This window comes from Stegostoma tigrinum, chromosome 37 (assembly GCF_030684315.1).
Source record: "Stegostoma tigrinum isolate sSteTig4 chromosome 37, sSteTig4.hap1, whole genome shotgun sequence".
NCBI classification, from domain to species: domain Eukaryota; kingdom Metazoa; phylum Chordata; class Chondrichthyes; order Orectolobiformes; family Stegostomatidae; genus Stegostoma; species Stegostoma tigrinum.
This window is the reverse complement of record NC_081390.1, coordinates 7,873,244-7,890,807: the sequence shown is the minus strand read 5'-3', so window position 1 is coordinate 7,890,807 and position 17,564 is coordinate 7,873,244. Positions and strand designations below refer to the sequence as shown.

General features: G+C 42.0%; 1 protein-coding gene across 7 annotated transcripts in view; it reads left to right on the top strand.

The window, feature by feature from the left end:
• Positions 1-15,911, top strand: part of LOC125467416 (protein TBATA-like) — a 41,747-nt gene extending 25,836 nt beyond the window's left edge. For all 7 annotated transcript variants that reach the window (XM_048563191.2, XM_048563190.2, XM_048563189.2 and 4 more), the window contains 5 exons: positions 378-536; positions 1,643-1,724; positions 4,814-4,979; positions 9,633-9,679; positions 14,924-15,911. In XM_048563191.2, coding sequence (XP_048419148.1) covers positions 378-536; positions 1,643-1,724; positions 4,814-4,979; positions 9,633-9,679; positions 14,924-15,036 — 567 coding nt within the window. In that variant the 3' untranslated portion in view covers positions 15,037-15,911. The remainder of the gene's footprint in view (positions 1-377; positions 537-1,642; positions 1,725-4,813; positions 4,980-9,632; positions 9,680-14,923) is intronic.
• The last annotated feature ends 1,653 nt before the right edge of the window (positions 15,912-17,564 follow it).

Here is a 17,564-nt window from a genome sequence, read left to right as displayed (position 1 = left end):
GAGTGGAGCTTCAAATATCCCATCTTTCACTTCTCCAAAGTGTTATATTTGAAAGAAGTAGCATTGGTCCTTACTGCATTGTAAAATGTACAGCAAATTACATTCCCATACCATGTCAATTTCCAACAGTCACCAAACTCATGTGACAAATTCTTCTGGACATTTATGGCAATCCATAGATGGTGTTTGGTAATTCCAGTCCATTGTGTTGTGAGGGAAAATCGTAAGAGAACTGGTTTGGGCCAAAGGGCCTATTTCGTGCTGTATTATGCTATAACTATTTAATGATAATTAAGTATTGATTTGATTTGATGCGGTGTAATAGATGTTGCTCCCTGAGGAAACAAACAGGCCATTGTTTCATTGTATCTTGATAGACAGAAGGAAGGAGAACAACTCAATATTCTGCACAGACAGGTCGGATAATCCCAAACTCGACTCCTGCTGTGAACCGTCAGACTTCTCAACGATCCACCAGGAATGATGTCCGGGAGAGAAGTAAACACAATGCACTCTTCCAAGACCAAGAGTTACTGGTGAACAAAATACATTTTCTTTATACAGGACTAATATCTAACCGATTGCTTTAATTTGTTTAAGCCATCGGAGCATAAAACAGGTGAACATTGAGCATAAAATAAAATAAGGGGCAGCATGGTGGCTCAGTGGTTAGCACTGCTGCCTCACAGCACCAGGGATCCGGGTTCAATTCCACCCTTAGGCGACTGTCTGTGTGGTGTTTGCACATTCTCCCCGTGTCTGAATGGGTTTCCTCTGGGTGCTCTGGTTTCCTCCCACAGTCCAAAGGTTAGGTGGATTGGCCATGCTAAATTACCCATCGTGTCCAGGGATGAGTAGGCTAGGTGGGTTAACTACGGGAAATGCAGGGATAGGGCAGTGGGGTGAGTCTGGGTGGGAAGAAGTGTGGACTCTATGGGACAAATGGCCAACTTCCATACTATACAGATTCTATGATACATTATAATGGAAGAGCGAAATCCAGCAGATGAAGGATATCTGAAATGCAGACAGAAATTGATGGAAATGCTCAGCAGATCTGTCAGTTTCTGCTGACTGCATCTCCCACATCCTGAGCTGTGATGGGCTGCTATAACTTTGCCCCCAAAGGGGGTTAGTTTATATACCCTATGATTTTCTTCATTTTCTTTCATAGGATGTGAGTGACTCTGGCAGACCAGCATTTAATGCCTGTTCCTAGTTACCCTTGAAAAGCTAGTGCTGAGCTGTCGTCTTGAACTGCTACAGTCTGGGGGACGGGAGTGAGATGAGGAAATGTAGCTCAGTACACCCATAGTGCTGTTAGGAAGGGAGCGACATAAATTTGACCCAATAACACTTAAGGAATGACAATACGCTTCCAAATCAGGAACACACATCACTTGGAGGCAAACTTGCTGGTTGTTTCGGCGCGTCCAATGCAGCAGTATGTTCAACATGAAATCTTTATTGGAGTGTACCTCAGATGTTTGCCTACAGTTGTGTACCTCAAAGTGGAGGCCACAAGACAGTGACAGACGAGGAATGATATTTATACACGATTGCATTTCGATCCAATAGCACCCTTATCTGTCGCTGTGGTGTCAGTGTCAATCCGACCTTCTGTATTGGTTTTGCTTCTCAGGTCTTGGAAATGCTCTGCCAACTTCTACAGACTGACTCATTCTCAGCGGTTCAGCAATGGCTGCTCTGGGCAGGCCAAAGAGGTGAGGAAACTCGAATCTTCATGGATCAGTTGGTTGTGGTTTGGCCTTATGTCTGTCACTCACACTTTTGTTCCAATTAACCCTTCTAGGGCCGCTCACTAGCCCTATTGTGCAACTCATTTCTGCCTTTTCACAATTTACTTAGCTATATACATAAAAGTAATGCTCATGAAATGTATCATGGTTATTTTATCACCAACCAGTTGGTTCAGCGGTTGGCACTGCAGACTCACAACACCAGGAGCCTGGGTTTGATTCCACCCTCAGGTGACTGCCTGTGGGGAGTGTGCACATTCTCCATGGGCTTCCTCTGGATGTTCTAGTTTCTTCCCACTGTCAAAAGATGTACAGGCTAGGCGGATTAGCCATGGGAAATATAGGGTGGGTCTGGATGGGAATATGCTTTGGAAGGTTGGTTTTGACTTGATGGGCCGAATTGCCTACTTTCGCACTGTTGGCATTCTATGGTTCCATAATCTAAGGGCATTCCCATCAAAATTTTCTTGGGTGTGTTCTACAGAACTGGCAAAGCAATGAGTTATTGCCCAGAGGCCATTAAAAATCAATTACGTACAATGGTGCTGTGTTAATTATATGTTCATCAATGTGATTGTATGCAGGTGAATGTTATTGATTAGATTTTTATTTCAGCAGATTGCAATATTCAAGCTGTAATATTAGAAGGGATTGCTACTTAATTTTTGTCTGCACCTCATCGCCATGCTCCTGACCTTTGGCTACCCAAGGTGGGTGGATACTCTGTCAGGCCTGCTACTGGACCTGGTCAAAGTGGCTGCAAATATGTTCAGGACAGGCTTCTTTAACCTGAATGCCTTCCTTGATTATGTCAGCGCTGGTATGCTCTTGAATAGGGAGCATGTAGGATTTAATGGTTCACATAAGGTCTCTGTGACCGATGAGAGCTGCAGGAGATACGTTGCATCGCCTTCCCCCTAAAATTAAATCTTGGTTAAAACTTATTAAGCTTGCTTTAAAATTCAGTTCTTTCACAGTGCCCCTTCCATTTTCTGTTCTGTCCCAAGATGCCATTACAAACGCCTGAAGTTGTTTTTGACCATCTGGGTTATTGGTGCACCCTTCTTAGATAGTTTCCAATCATCCTGTTCAAAGATATTAATGACACACCTCTGAAGCAGGTGGAACTTGAACCTGGGCCTCCTGGCTCAGAGATAGGGACAATATGACTGCACCACAACAGCCCCTTCTATTTATCATTGCCTCCACTTAGTATAAAGTTACCTTGATCCTACCAGAACATAGACTGCTCTCTTATGAGAGAGACAACAAGTGGAGGTTTAGCCTGAGGGTCACCATGCCCCAGGTGAAGGGAAATGTTGAGAAGGAGAGTCCTTCATGGTGATCTCAGGCAGTGTGAGAATTGAACCCACACTGTTGATACAACACGGTATTGCAGACCAACTGTCCAGCCAACTGAGCGAATCAACCTCTTACTGTGTGTTTACTTATTTCCTTTATTTGTTATATACTCAGACTTTGTGCACAACTGAGCGACTTTCCCAACACTAAATTCACAGTGACTTCTTTTTGCACTTTTTTTCTTTTTTTTAAACTACTAACCAGTAATCGCTCATGTGGCCAATTAAATATTCACAAGAACCCCCACTACGTCCCTGCCGAAGTTAATTTATTTACTGGGCTCATGATTTACTCATTTGTAAAAGAATGTAAAGTATGTCACTGTTGGGTCTACTTGTGGCACAGTGGTAATGTCTCTATCCCTGGCCTGGGAGGCCTGGGTTCAGATCCCATCAGTTCCAGAGGTGTGTAATAACATCTCTGAACAGGTTGATTAGGAAAAATAGGTTTAAAACAAAAAGAACAGATTGATAAGGGGAAAAATAGATTAAAGTAAAAATAATTCTGTACAAGGCCCTCTTGAGGTGCAGTGGTAGTGGTAGTGTCCTTATCCTTGGACCGAAAGGCCCCAGGTTCAAGTTTCACTTGATTCAGAGGTGTGTAATAACATCTCTGAACCGGTTGATTGGAAAAACAGTTTAATAAATTAAAAAGGAGTCATTATTGGGGCCTGTTGTGGCGCAGAGGATGCATTGCTACCCCTGCACAGTGGTTCTTGGTTCAATTTCCACCTGCTTTAGAGGTATGTAATAACATTTCTGAACAGATTGATTAGAAAAATTGGTTAAATGGATAAAACTAAAGAGAATCATTTGGTGGTAGGCAAGTAGACTGGTTGTGTGTAACAGTACTTTCAGATATATATTTAAAAAGTCATTATTCTTCAAGGGGCTGTATGAATGTCAATTAGCTTATTTTGTCAGTTACACAAAACAATATAAACAAAAATCGTGGTGTGGTTGAGTAAGGAGGTAGATAGTTGTAATATTTCACTCTGTTAATAAATCTTTGACTGAGCAAAGATTCATTCCAGGATCATCCTTCAGCTGATTTTATCAAACACGTGGCACTGCAGTCTAGTTTATAATGGCCTCACTTCCCTGAAGGGCATTTGCGAAACAGTTGGGATCTACAACAATCCTGCAATGTCTCTTGATCATTTTCTAGGGCGTACCTAATCGTTTTCAATTTTGAACCAGATTGCAAAACGTTGAGTGTTTCCTTGGCTGACATTGAGTACTGTCATGTTGTAACAGTTGGCTGGATGGAACCAGTAAACTGCAAGGTAAAATAATCCAGCCTAATAATGACCACCCTAATGTTGTTAAGGTCAGGGGGACATTATTAGCTCAGTTAGGGTGAGGTTCTGGCTGCGGTCGAAGTTGTTGGGTTTATGAGAAGTTCAATGGCTGCTTTTTCACAGGGTAGCTCAACAGCTGTCATGAGCGCTATAGCATGGGAAAGACATACAGAAGACTAGCCCTCGGTCCCAGACCACCCACTCACATTTAAAGGGCTGCAGCAAATGAGACATCATCCAGGGAGATCCTCTCACCTTTCAGTTCCCCAAACCAGGCTCTAAACCTCTTCGGTCTCTGATGTTTTGGGATTCAGTTCTTTTACAAAACTTTTTTTTTTAACTTAGCTGAACTCTGATATCAGTGATTTTAATGGGAGCCATTTGTTTGCAGAGAAAGATTTTGTACTGGGAATGGTTCAGTCAGCTCTAGCAAGCAGTCACCCTGAATGCCAACAAAAAGCTGAATGTCGAGAAGGCCAAGAGAAACAGCAAACTGATTACAATCCTACAACCTCAAGCTTTAAAAGGTCCACTTTGAACAGGAGAAAACATATCAGGTATCGTGTATTTTGTCACTGCCTGTTAATCTAATTGGAGCAACAATCATTCTAATATGCTAATACTTTTCAACTTACTTATATATTCAAAATTTATAATTATTTCATATTGAAGCTAAATTGCATGTGTGGCAGTATGTTCAATTGCTCACAGACCTTTATAGTTTGTACGGGTGCTTCACTTGGCTGTAAATGTGTAAGTGTCAGGTGTAAGGGTTCTTCATAAAAGTTAGACTAGAGTCAAATGTTAACTCTGTATCAGAGTTAATAGGAACTGCTGATACTGGAGAATCCGAAATAACAAGGTGTAGAGCTGGATGAACACAGCAGGCCAAGCAGCATCTTAGGAGCAGGAAAGCTGACGTTTTAGGCCTAGACCCTTCTAGTCCTGAAACTTCAGCTTTCCTGCTCCTAAGATGCTGCTTGGCCTGCTGTGTTCATCCAGCTCTACCTTGTTATCTCAAATGTTAACTCTGTTTCTCTCTCCACAGATGTTACTGGACTTGCTGAGTTTCTCCAGCATTCTCTGTTTGTTTCAGATTTCCAGCAACTGCACTATTTTGTGTCTGGGATTTTGGAAGGTTAGGAATTATTTCAACCAGTAGATTAAAAAAAATTGCCAGCTTTTAGAGCCCAATGAGAGAGCCATCATTGCTGGCAAGGGCAACATTTATTGCCCTGCATTAAATGCCCGTGAGAACATAGTATTGAGCTGCCTTCTTGTGCAGCTGCAGTCAGATATGCTCACAGTGCTGTTAGGGAGGGAATTCCAGGATGTGGACCCAGTGACAGTGAAGGAAGGGTGATATATTTCCAAGTCATGATGATGTATGATTTGGAGATCTCCCTTCTGCCTGCTGTTCCTGTTCTTCTAGACAATAAAGAGGTCATGGATTTAATAGTGCTGTAGACAGAGAGTAGGAAATCCTGCCAAAGGGAAACGCCTGGCCTGATATGACTTGTATGTATACATTTTCCCTTAAACTTCCCTTTCAAACTTTAGCTTTTCAATTTGTTGACCAGTGCTTCAGGCATATCATGAAATGTGAATGTCATTGCTGGTTTTTGAGTAGATTCCTTTACTCAGACAGTGGTGACAATGTGGAATTTTCTATCACATTGTTTAAAGATTCATGCAATATAGAAAAGGCCCTTCAGCCCATCGAATATGTACCACCATAAATAGACTAAATCTGAACTAATCCCACTTTCCTGCACTAGGCCAATAGCCCTGAAATATTATGACCATTCACACACTCATCCAAGTACATTTTCAAGATTGTGAGGTTACCCAACTCAATCAGCCTCCCAGGCAGTGCAGTCCAGACCCTCACTAACCCATGGGAAAAAAAAATTCCTCAAATCCTTCACAAGCTCCTGCCTTTCCCCTTAAAAGTGTGCTCTCTTGAAGTGTGACCCTCAACTAAGGGGAACAACTGCTTTTTATCCACCCTGTCCAGACCCCTCATAATTTTATACACCTCTGTCAGGTTCTGCACCCTCCCTTAACTTTCTCTGTTCCCAAGATAATAAGCTGACCTTAACAAGCCTCTCTTCATTGCTGAAATGCTCTACCCCACTCAACATGCTGGTGAACCTGCTCTGCACCCCTTCCAGTGCAATCACATTCGTTCCAAAATGTGATGACCATAACTACACACAATACTCAGTAATTGGTGTGACGATTAGTAGAAATAAAATTGTAGGGAATCCAGATGAGTAGCTGGGAGGTCTTGTGATGTCACTACAGCAACCCTAATTCTGGGCCAGAAATTCTGGGGTGAAACCCCCTCCAGGAGTTGTTGGGTTGGAATGTGCATTAATAATGTGGTCAATCAAGAAAATCCTTCCAAATTGTCTGAAGGAAGAAATAAGAGTGGGAGAGTCTGCTGGTCAGTGATCCTACAGAAGACAGCGGGGGCGAACTACTGCAGCTCCTGTAAATGTGGACCAATCTAATGGAAAATAGGTCCTAACTCTTGAAAAATGGGGACAGGAGAGCAGGGAGAGTGTCATAGAGTTATGCAGCACGGAAACGGACCGTTTGTTCCAAGCCGACCAATTCTCCCAAACTGACCTCGTCCCACATACCTGCATTTGGCCCATATCCCTCTAAACTTTTCCTATTCTTGTACCTGTCCAAATGTCTTTCAAATGTTGTAACTGTACCTGCATCTGCCACTTCGTCTGGCACCTCATTCCACATACGAACCACCCTCTGGATGTAAAGGTTGCCCCTCAGCTTTTAAATCTTTCCTCTCTCACCTTAAAACTATGCCCTCTAGTTTTGAACTCCCCTACCCTAGGAAAAACATCTTTGCTATTCACTTTATCAATGCTTCTCAAGATGTTATAAACCCCTATAAGGTCACCCTGAGTCTCCTATAGTCCAGTCCCAGTGTATCCAACCTCTCCTTGTAACTCAAACCCTGCAGTCCACGTAACATCCTTGTAAATCTTTTCTACACCATACAATTTAATACTATCCTTCCTACACTGCAGCCAGAACTGTACTCAGTGTTTCAAAACTGGCCTCACCAATCTCCTGTAACATTATGCCCAAACCCCTATACACGGTGGTCTGGGAAATGAAGGCAAGCGTACTAAATGCTATCTTAACCACCCTGTCTATCTGCGACACAACTTTTATACAATTATGTACCTGAACCCCTAGGTCTCTCTGTTCACAATGTGCCCCAGGACCCTATCACTTCTGAATAAGTCCTGACCTTGTTTGTTTTAACAGAATGCAACACCTCGCATTTATCCAAATTAAACTCCATCTACCACTCCTCAGCCCGTTAGCCCAATTGATCAAGATCCTCTTGTAATCTTAGGTAACCTTCCTCACTGTCGACTATATCACCAGTCTTGTTGTCACCAGCAAACTTATTAACAGTGCAGAAAAGAACATGCTGCTAGATTAAGAAGGGACGAGCTCTGCGAGGGATAATAATACACCTACAATGGCCAAATGGTCTGTTCTGTGCTATGAAACATTATATAATTCTATATTACAGTGATACTTTGAATTGATTCATATTATAATTTTCAAATCCTCTCTGTGGGCTTTGTCTTTCAATGGCCAGAGAGTTTTTTTCGGAAGTGTAGATGGGTGTTACACATGGGGACCCTGCAGGATATTGAAGATACCACAAACCTCCATCTCTCCCCCGTTGTTCACCTAACAACAGCCCTACCCATCTCGGAGCCTGACCCCTCAGCCCTCACTGTGTGACACAGCTTTTCACACCATCGAATTCAATTCCCCGCAAACCCCTTCCTTGTGACTCAACTTCTCTAAGACCTGATAGCGCTATTTTCCCATCCACTGCTGGACCTGATATCTCTCCGCTGCCTTGAACTACCATCAACACTCCATCACTCATCTGCCTCCTTAGCACCTTCCCCACTGGCATCCTACCTTCATGGCACCTTCTCCTCTACCCACTAGGCATCAAGCATCCTACCCCGGCACCCTATCTACAGTTTGCACCACCTTACCCATCTAGCAGCCTACTTGCTTACCACCATATCCTCCTACTAACCTGGCATACTTCGCTCCAGGTGCCCAACTTCACACTTACCTTACGTACTTACACATTGCCAGCAGCTGTCAAAGTGATTCTCTGTCATGCCGAGTCTTTAATGTACACAAATGTGGCTGACCGGTGTGAGAAAAGGGGCATATTTTGTCTTCTCTTACAGTACGAGGGACCCACCAGAAAGGAAGTACGGTTCCGCATTTCTAAAGGAGCCTTGATGGGAATATTCAATTCTTGCACCATGTTAGAAAAGTGTGAAGAGGCAATCTAAATGTGATTGCAACTCCTTAGAAACTTCAGTCCATTGTATTTAAATGACCTTCTGTGTTTGCACTTTCAAGCTCACACAGTGTGACCTTGGACAGTTACCTTGTCCATCTGTTCCGTTGCCATGAGCCCTCACCCCTGTCCCCTGAACATCAAACCACACGACTCAATGCCTCCTTTTCCTGGTTTCTGTGTAAATACCACAACCAGAATCTGGGTGCCTTTGACAGAAGAGGGTTGGAAACCATGTTAGTCAAAACTAATGAACATTTCTCAAGTATTCACAAAGATGTCCTTTAGCAAGTCTCCATTAGAACATCTTTCCCTCAGGTCACATTTCTGTGAGGTCTGACAACACTGATGATGTATTTTAGCTAGTAACATGACCTTTAACCCTTTATGCACTCTTTCTAAGGCTTTATAACATCTATCTCATTGACAATCTTCCTCTCAAATCTCATGATCTCTTTTGTTGGTGCATACATCTTCATCAATGCAAACTCCTAGGATTCCTTTTTCTATGATGAGTATCTATAACTTCCTCTTGTTGAAAGCTCTCCTTGTTGGTTTGATGTAGCAAAGTGCAGGCTAAAAACTGGGGAGTGTTTGGGTCACAAATGCTAGGAACTCCCATGAGCTTATCACTGAATGTTCCCCAAGCCATCACCAAGCTCAACTCCTCCCCTGTATCAACAGATAAACAAAGACACTTGACCATGTCGATTAAGAATCCAGAGAACTATTAACTTTTATCCTACAATGAATGCTGCAACATTTTGACACCTAACAGCTAATCTTTGTTGCTATTTAATAGACTCTGTTTTGTGCTGTGTTCATTCAGGTATTACCTCAAAAAGAAGCCAGAAGTAATTGAAGAGGAGCAGCCAGGTGAGAGAGTTTGTTCTGATTTAATACAGCAAAAAGATGACAAATCAGACATTCGATAATGAAGACACAGCAGTTAAAACATTCTGATCTAGATTCGAAACGTTAGCTTGCTCTCTCTCCACAGATGCTGCCTGACTCGCTATGATTTCCAGCATTTTTTTTGTAGTGATCTAAATCGTATTCAGGGGCCCAGCAGGTGTAGAGTACACATAAGCACAGATGTTATTGTGTAGGAAGTAAATGAAATGCCAAGTAGCCAGGAATATTACCACCATGTGGCACACATGCATTCTGTCATGACCCAATGTCATGGAAGTACCGGGAAAAAGTGGTGTTGCCAGGCATTGAATGAACAACTGTGAGGGTCAGAGGGGAGTGGGAAATATCCCTGGGTCTGAGGTGCTGCCGGATTCTCTGCTCCCGGCCTGCCTCTATCCTGGCTCCTCGTGCTGTCTTTTGTCCCACTCCAGCCTCCTCCTCACCTACTGGTCAACAGTACATGGATCGATTACAACTGCATGTGGAACAAGATCAATGTATATACTGATGCTTCCTGCAGCCAAATAGTAGCACTGGCTGTACCCGCACATGCATGGCAACTCTCTTGCATTTGATACCATCACTGCAAAGTTCAAGAGGTGCTTTTATGGATTGTATCTTTTCTATGGTCTAGACTGTAATGATGGTGATTTCAGCATGGGAACACTTCCTTCAAAAAAAACAGTAATGGCTGGAAAAAACCTCTCAACCATGAACACTGAAAGTATGGGTGGGTAGAAAATAGAAGCACTTTAGTTTAACAATAATGGAATTATCAGGAAAAGTTACTGAATCTCTAGGTAGTTAGGCTATGTAACAGAATGCCATCAACTGAAGTACTCTCACTCTATAAACCAAGTACCATCATGGTGGGTAGAGTAGCGTATTCAAAAAGGTTGAATTCTTTGTGTAACGAAACAGAAATTGCTGGAGAATAACTTTAGAGCCTAATTCCATCTCTCCATGTCTTTTTTACCCATCTCACACCTGATCCTGTTATGATTTGACTTGTTTTTGCACATTAACCCATTATAACTTTTTAACACATTCCCATGTACTTCTAGGCTCATTATCACATTATATGGGTTACATTCAGCACAGCTAACCCATTTTTCTCACTCTGAGCTCCTTCTATCTCCCATTCGGTTTTCTTTCTGCCATAGAATCTTAGAATCCCCAGAGTGTGGAAGCAGGCCATTCAGCCTATTGGGTCCACACAAACCCTCCAAAAACCATCTCCCCCAGACCCACACACCTACCCTTTCCTTGCAACCCTGCATTTCCCATAACTATCTGCCTGGCCTGCACATCCCTGGACACTATGGACAACTTAAATAGGCCAATCCACCCTTAACTGCGGGAGGGAACAGGAGCACCCAGAGGAAACCCACACAGGCAATGGAGAGAATGTGCAGACTCTATACACAGTTGCCTGAGGGTGGAATCAAACCTGAGTGCCTGGTACTGTGAGGAAGCAGCCACAATGGCACCAATCCTGACCTGCCATCCATTATCTCCCTGTTTACCAACCTCTTTCACATCTCTCTGTCTCTCTGGACTCCATCTCCATCTCTTTGCTCACCCACCAACACCTCTCCCCACCCCTGTTCAACCCCTTCACTGCTACCAGTCCTGATGAAGAGCCACTGGACTTGAAACATGAACTCTGCTTTCTTCCCTCGGATGCTGCCAGACCTGCTGAGGATCTCGAGAAATTTCTGTTTTAGTTTCAGGTCTCCAGCATCTGCAGTTCTTTATTTTGTTTAGCTCTTTCTGTATTTGGTCCTGGTGGGGCTTTACAAAGCTTAATTGTAATTCTAGTCGATGCTGCAGACTGAACACTGAGAGCATTGTTAGCTAACTCTGAAGGAGCAAGCTGTTCTTTGTTGGATGAATCCTTTCAGCTAACCAGGCATGACTGGGAGGTAGTGTAAAACAGAAAAGACATAGTCAGCCACAGAATAAAATCCGGGAGAAGGGGTGGGAAATATCGCAAGAGGAATGGAAATAGAGGAAGGGAAAGATTGAGGAAAATTGTTAGTTTGTGTTTTTAACTTCCAGCACACAATGAAAATTTGTTATTTAATTGTCACTTTGAAACAGATGAAAAGCACATATAGAGAGATTTTCACCCCAGGAGAGGGCAGGTTGGTAGATGGTATAAATTCTAAAACCTAAACGCAAACAGCTGGCAACACACCCACGTCTCGTTTTAAAAAGAGGCAATTTGGGAGTCTTGCAGCTCACACACTTTCAGGAGGCTGATCCTCAGTAGCATTTTTAAGGGAGGCTGCAGGCTTGTGTTTTCACTCAACTTTTATTCTGTGGAGATGGGATTTTTGATACTCAGGAATTGCGGCTGGTAAAAATTGACAGGGAGTGCTAGAACCATAAGACCAATGCATTTTACAGCACTGCCTATAGGCTGGGTGGAATAACACAGCTTTCTCCGAATCCAACAACTGAGCTGAGGTCTCAGACAATGAAGTGGAGAGACAGATGGTGCTGTCAGGAAGGGATTTCCAAGATTTTGACCCCGCAGCAGTGAAGCAACAGAAATAGGTTTCCAAGTCAGGATGGTGAATGACTTGGAGGTGAACTTGCAGAGCGGGCATTCATAGATCACAGAATCTTACAGTGTGGAAATAGGCCCTTCGGCCCAACAAGTCCACACTGACCCTCACAGCACCCACCCAGACCCATCCCCCATAACCCACCTATTCTACACAATCCCCGAACACTTCGGGCAATTTAGCATGGCCAATCCACCCTCACCTGCACATCTTTGGACTGTGAGAGGAAACCGGAGCTCCCAGAGGAAACCCACGCAGGCACAGGGAGAATGTGCAAACTCCACACAGACAGTCACCTGAGGGTGGAATTGAACCCGAGGCCCTGATACTGTGAGGCAGCAGTGCTAACCGCTGAGCCACTGTGCCACCCCAGGTGTTCTCCTGAGTCCGCTGCCCTTGTTCTTCTAAATGGTAGAAGTCACAAATTGTTGGAGAAACCTCGTTGACTTGCTGTGGTGCATTTTGTAGAGGATCTGCCACTATTCTGAGTCAGTAATGGAGGAGATGAATGTTGAAAATGGTGGGTAGTACAAATCAAGCGAGCTGCCTACTCCTGGATATTGTCAAACGTTTTAAATGTTGTAGTAGCAGCAATCATCCAGACAAATGGCAGATATTTGACCACAATCCTGATTTGTGCCTTGCAGTTGGTGGACATGCTTTTGGGAATCAGGAGGTGAGTTACTCAGCACAGAAAGTCTAGCCTCTGACCTGCTTTAGTAGCCACAGTACTTATATGTTTGGTTCTGTTCCGTTTCTCATCAATTGTAATCCCCAAAATGCTGACAATGGGAGAAGGGAGCAACGGTAAAGCTATTGAATGTTAAGGAGTGATGGTAAATTCTGTCTTATTAGAGGTGATCATTGCCTGGCACTTGTGTGCTGGATGAATATTACTGCCAAGCCATCTGTTCAGGCTGTTTCTGTTGATACATTTGCTAGATGGCCTCATTATGATTGACTGGCTGAGGCTGAGAACTGACTAATGCAGCCAGCCCTGTAGATAATGTTCTTAATCTGACAGGGAATGCAAGCTTTCTTTTATATTTTACCATGAGAATTTTCATAGTCTGTTTGCTTATTTTGTCAGCTTAAGAGTATTGTATAGACTATCCAGTGTTACTCTGGCTCGCTGGCTCTGCATACAGTGGGTATAGAGGATGTGTGAAGTATTGGAACAGCAAGGAATTAGGCAAGGAAGGTGTAGGGTGTTTGATGAGGATATGACGGGGTACCAGCAAAACCCCTTAAACTAATGTGTCACCTGATTTCCCCAGGTTCTCAAATGAATTTGCTTGCTGATATTTCCATTGCCTTTAGGACTATATCTGGCCTTGATGGCTAGGGGTAGGTTTACCTTGGGAAGAGAATCTTGAATTTCCAATAGGGGTTTAAGTTGTAAACCCAATGTCACTTTAGGAATGCAGGAGGTCAGACCCTGGGGAAAATGGCAGGTGGTGAATTTTGGCCCAGCAACTTTCAAAACATGTTCTAGCCCAATATTTGCCTCCCAACATGTGATACTTCAAGAGGGGAAACTCAACCCGATGTCTCACCTTTTAGAGCCCAGTATTCCATGTACTTCACTATTTCATTGAGATGGTCTGGCACCTTCAAAGGCTAGTGCACAAACATGTCCCAATATCTCTCTTCTTGCATTCCTTCTAAAATGGTACCATTAGTTTGAATTGTTTCTCTTCATTGCTGCTATTACTTCACATTTCTCTGCTTTGTACGTCATCTCTCAGATCTCTGTTCCTTCCATCAATCTATTTCCCCTTGAAGTCCATTGCTATTTTCTTCGCTGCTTACTGCAGATTTGTGTCACCTCAACATTTCCAAACCATGCGAGCGGTGCTAGTACTGAACCCTCAGCATCGTTACTGTACACCTCTCTCCAGAATGGAAATTCCATTCTCCACAACTCTTTACTAACCACGAGTCAATTTGGTACTTGTGCTGCCACTGCAATGTCCACCTAAGGGCTTCACAAATCCAATATATATCAGTTCCCTTCCAAAAGTCCATCAACACATAATTAACCACACTGCTCTCAGTAGCCTTCTCTGTTTTGTTTTAATCAATTAAGTTGGTGAAGCACAATTTCTTTCTCACAAAGAGGTGCCCACTCTCCTTTAACTATTAGTCCATATGTTCCAAGTGGTCATAAAGCTTTTCCTGGTTCTTTCTTTCTAACATGTCCCCAACACCAGTGTTAAACTGACTGGCCTGTAATTTCCTTGTCCTTATTTGAATGAAGCTGGAGTGTTTGCAATCCTCCACAAGCTTGATGTCTAACAAGAACTGGAACATTGTGGAACTGCTATTTCAATGGGAGCTCCATTTTTTTTTCAGAAAAAGACAGAATTTGTCATTGCGTTGAACCCAATTGTATTTGCTTCTAATTATTGACCAAATTGATAGTTTTTAGTCATAACTGATGATGATATCAGAACTGAGAGATGTTAATTGTTGCTGAACATGGGAGATACAGTGACTAATTATTACAGATACTGAAACAACTTTTCGTGCTACAATTTAACATGTGGCTAGGTATGGGTTTGTACTGTTTTTAGTTAATCAAATTTAATCAGATGATTTTTACTTGTGAATCCTGCATACTTCAATTTAGATCACATTGGAAATGCTGAAGTCCTTCAAGTTCATCAAAGCAAGTCTTCTGCACCACTGAGTAATGGAAAACAGGGAGTCTCAGATCTGAACAGGATCACAGATTGTGAATGAAACAGTTCAGGATGAGTAAAATATATAAGTTTATCTGTCTGGTTGGAGTTTAAATAGGAACATGTTTTTAAAAATTGAAATGGGATATGATACAGTTAGGTTATACTGCTAACAATTTAAAGTTCAAGTCCTCACCTTAAATTTAGCAGCTGCCTCAACATACTGTTAAACACTGTCCATTTACAGCTGGTCAAATGTATTACAAATCCAATGTCTGACAGTGTGCATTGAACTACAGTTAATCAGATTAAACTTTCACTCGTTCTATCTCAGAGCTGTAAACAGAACTTTAACTTTTGGTTCATACCAATGCATAGGAAACTCTGTTTAATCATTTATGGATTGTATACATTTACAGCAACCATTATTTTCCAAGTAATAGTCTTAATTGATGAGAAATAGAAATTGATAAATGGATTGGCAACTTGCAGTGAAGCTAAATCTCGTGTGCTAAAGTTAATCACATTGCTGGACTTGTGTTTGCTAAACTCAGTTGTGTGAGACAGTCAATGATTTTTGTGAAAATTTGACAAGGATCTGTAGGATCTTGCTGTGCACCACATGACAATTGTATTTCCTTCTGAGACATCCTAGCAAAAGCACTGCAAAAGCTGTGATGTGCTAGCAGCTAACCTGATGACATGAGAGAAGCAACACTTGTACATCTCTCTCAATGAATATTGATCTTTCTCTATTTCAACTGCTGTATAAGTTGTCCATGCTTTTATAGCTTGTAACTCCAAACGTTAATGCAGTGAGATCATGGTCACATTTGTGTTTATGTGATCAATATCTGTCACTACTGTTCTGAGTGGTAACTATCATTTGTGTATCATTTTATGATTACCTTGTGTGTAATTTTATTAAATCCAAACAAAAGCAGTTTTCTTTGTTATTCCTTAAACTGCAGTAAAACATTATTGTCAGGTCGTACAACTGGATTACGCAAAGGGCAAATCTGAGATTGAATCTGGCACAAAATAATGAGAGATACCCTAAGGAAGGGTCAATCAACTCGAAACGTTAACTCTAATTTCTCTCCACAGATGGTGCCAGACCAGCTGAGCTTTCCCAGCAATTCCCGTTTTTGTTTCAGATAAACATATTCCCTCACCCCATGTGGTTAAGTAGGATTCATTTGTTCCTATCTGGTACATGGTAAGTACTTGAGCAGCTTTTTAGCATAAATTGCCACAAATTTTCCTCAGTGAGGCCAGAAAACGTCTGTGTAAAACAGAAAGTACTCTTTGTGGTCAGCGAGGGTTGTTGCCTTACAATTGAGGTAAAATGCATTGTTAAACCTGGAGGAGATTCAGCTGATGTTGGACTGTTCTAAGCTAAGTGTGGATATTGAAACTGGAAACTCATGGAAAAGAACAGACATTTGAAAATTGACCCCGGAAGCTGGAGAGTGAAGCAGCTGGCCACTTACCAATGAGGACAGAGGTCTCAACAGTAAGATTACAACAAAGTTTCTCATGAATATGACAAGCTTAGAGATTCATTCCCTTTGAGATTATAGTTTTGCTCAAAACACTATATACTATCACTATCTAGAACGTGTGAGTACTTCCTTGGAAGTTAAGGTGCATTTTGAAGTTCAGCAGGAAAAGGCATCATAAACAACATTCCAACATAGGATTTGAACAGTCCCTCAAACTGCTGATCTCAAAATCTTCTTTAACACGATTAAAATTAATTAATTGTTCCTGCAGCTATTTCTGATACCTTTAATTCATGAGTCAGATTGGTGAGGATGTACCATCACCCTGTTTGATTTTGGCGTACATTGTATCAGGTCCCTTCAAAGTGCAATTTCATGCACCATTCCAACAAATTATGAAAGGCTGCATTATAAATGGGAATTTCTTTTGTGTTATTGATCAACACCCACAATAGTTCTGCACTTTTATATTTTAACTTTATTGTTTTACTTTGCCAACTGGAATTGCAATTATTGCACCTTTAAAACGTACTAGATTTTGTTTGATTTATATGGTTGGTTTAAGCCTAAGTCTCGCTGGAAAACTGAGAAGATTGAGTGCAACTCTACACGCCTGTCTTTACTTAATTCTCTCTCAATAAAATATCGGCCTGGGTACTATACTAGTGTCTCACCCGATCCTGTCAGATTCCTGCCCAATGAAATTGGTTAAAGTTACCATCTACGGTTTTACCCTTGGCATTCTATGTTGAGTGATTGGGGGCTGCAGCAATTTTTTGCAAAAATATAATTGTATTGTATAATTACCTTCAGTTTGTTCAAATGTCCAAGTGGGATTCCCCTCACTAATCTAAACAAGAACATTTCAGAAGAATGCAATTGTCAAAGGTTCCTTTCATGTTTATGACTTGATTTTGAAATACTTGATGACCATTCTTGCAAATAGAATCAAAGCATCAAAATGCCACAGTCAGAGGTTTTCAAGCTCATTGTGTCTCTGTTGGCTCTTAGAAAGAGCTATGCATCCCCAGCTTCCTCCATTAGTGTTAAATACGAGACATTAAATGCTGGTTTAATTTCTACT